Raw genomic sequence first — 1608 nt, 5'->3', positions numbered from 1 at the left:
TAAAAAAAAAAAAAAAAAAAAAGACTGAGGAAGTTTTCCCTGCAGGGAAGAACGTGTTGTTGCTGGGTGAAGATGGAGCTGGAAAAACAAGCTTAATAAGAAAAATTCAAGGAATAGAAGAGTACAAGAAAGGAAGAGGACTGGAATATTTGTACTTAAATGTGCATGATGAAGACAGAGATGATCAAGCGGATGTAATGTATGGATCTTAGATGGGGGCCTATAACATAAAGGGCTCCTTAAATTTTCACTGGATGCCATTTCTCTGAAGGACACTCTAGTTATGCTGGTTGTTGAGATGTCAAAGCCTTGGACTGCTTTGGATGTTTTACAGAAATGGGCAAGTGTTGTTAGAGAACATGTTGACAGATGGAAAATTCCTCCTGAAGAAATAAAGGAAATGGAACAAAAGCTGACGAGAGACTTCCAAGAATATATAGAGCAATGAGAAGAATTCCCAGCATCTCCTCAGACATCACAGGAAGACAGAGATGACGGTGTAGTTTTACCCCTGGGTGCAGATACACTTACACATAGCCTGGGCAACCTGGTACTAGTCGTTTGCACAAAGTGTGATGCCGTTAGTGTATTGGAGAGAGAACATGACTACAGAGATGAGCATTTTGATTTTATCCAGTCACATATTCGGAAGTTTTGTTTACAGTATGGTGCAGCATTTATTTACACTTCAGTAAAAGAAAACAAAAATATAGACAGTATATAAATACATCATTCAGAAAGTATATGGATCTCCTGATAAGATTCCTGCAGCTGTTGTGGAAAAGGATGCAGTATTTATTCCAGCAGGGCAGGATAATGATAAAAAAAATAGGAATACTACATGCAAATTTTCAAACATTGAAAGCAGAAGGTAATTTTGAAGACATCATAACCAAACCACCTGTCCGAAAGTTTGTGCATGAGAAGGTAATTATGGCAGAAGATGACCAGGTCTTTCTTATGAAATTACAGTCTCTTTTAGCAAAGCAACCACCCACTGCAGCTGGAAGGCCTGTGGATCCCTGGTGGCTCCCCTGGCAGATCTGTGTCATCCAATGTAGCCAGCGTGTCACCCTTCCCTGTGGAGTCAAAAAAAATTGATCCAAACATGAGAGCTGGAGCTACAAGTGAAGGGGACCTGGCAAATTTCTTCAACAATTTGTTGAGTAAAAAGACTGGCTCTCCTGGAGGTCCTGGTGTTGGTGGTGGTAGCCCCTGAGCTGGGGCTGTGAGGTGGGAGCAGTGGTTTACCACCATCTGCCAAAAAATCAGGCCAGAAGCCTGTTCTATCAGACGTCCATGCTGAACTACACAGAATTACCTTAAAACCAGTTTCAGTTTCTCCTACAACACCTAGAACTCCTACAGAAGGAGAAGCCTCTTGAAAATACCAAATAATGTTGTTTATTCAACCTCCTGGGATAATGTAAACTTGCCTCTGCTTTTTTCTTCAGAAGTGGAATTAGGGATCCACAGTGCTTTTTACAAGATGGAGTGAATTTATGTCTTTTTGTTTTTGTTTTTGGTGGCTGCCCATTTTTATAAAAGGAGTTATACAGGAGAAAAATTATTCTACATTATGTAGAATTGCTATTTGCAGTGCTGTTT

General features: G+C 40.2%; 1 protein-coding gene across 1 annotated transcript in view; it reads left to right on the top strand.

The window, feature by feature from the left end:
* Positions 1–1385, top strand: part of LOC104849839 (cytoplasmic dynein 1 light intermediate chain 1-like) — a 71848-nt gene extending 70463 nt beyond the window's left edge. Inside the window, 5 exon segments of the mRNA XM_033762280.1 lie at positions 473–714; positions 716–821; positions 823–1010; positions 1042–1202; positions 1234–1385. Coding sequence (XP_033618171.1) covers positions 473–714; positions 716–821; positions 823–1010; positions 1042–1202; positions 1234–1385 — 849 coding nt within the window.
* The last annotated feature ends 223 nt before the right edge of the window (positions 1386–1608 follow it).

Source organism: Fukomys damarensis, unplaced genomic scaffold, assembly GCF_012274545.1.
Source record: "Fukomys damarensis isolate Sample0158 unplaced genomic scaffold, DMR_v1.0_HiC HiC_scaffold_2, whole genome shotgun sequence".
Classification (NCBI taxonomy): Eukaryota; Metazoa; Chordata; class Mammalia; order Rodentia; family Bathyergidae; genus Fukomys; species Fukomys damarensis.
The sequence above is the reverse complement of the archived record's forward strand: the minus strand, read 5'-3'. Positions and strand labels throughout refer to the sequence as shown.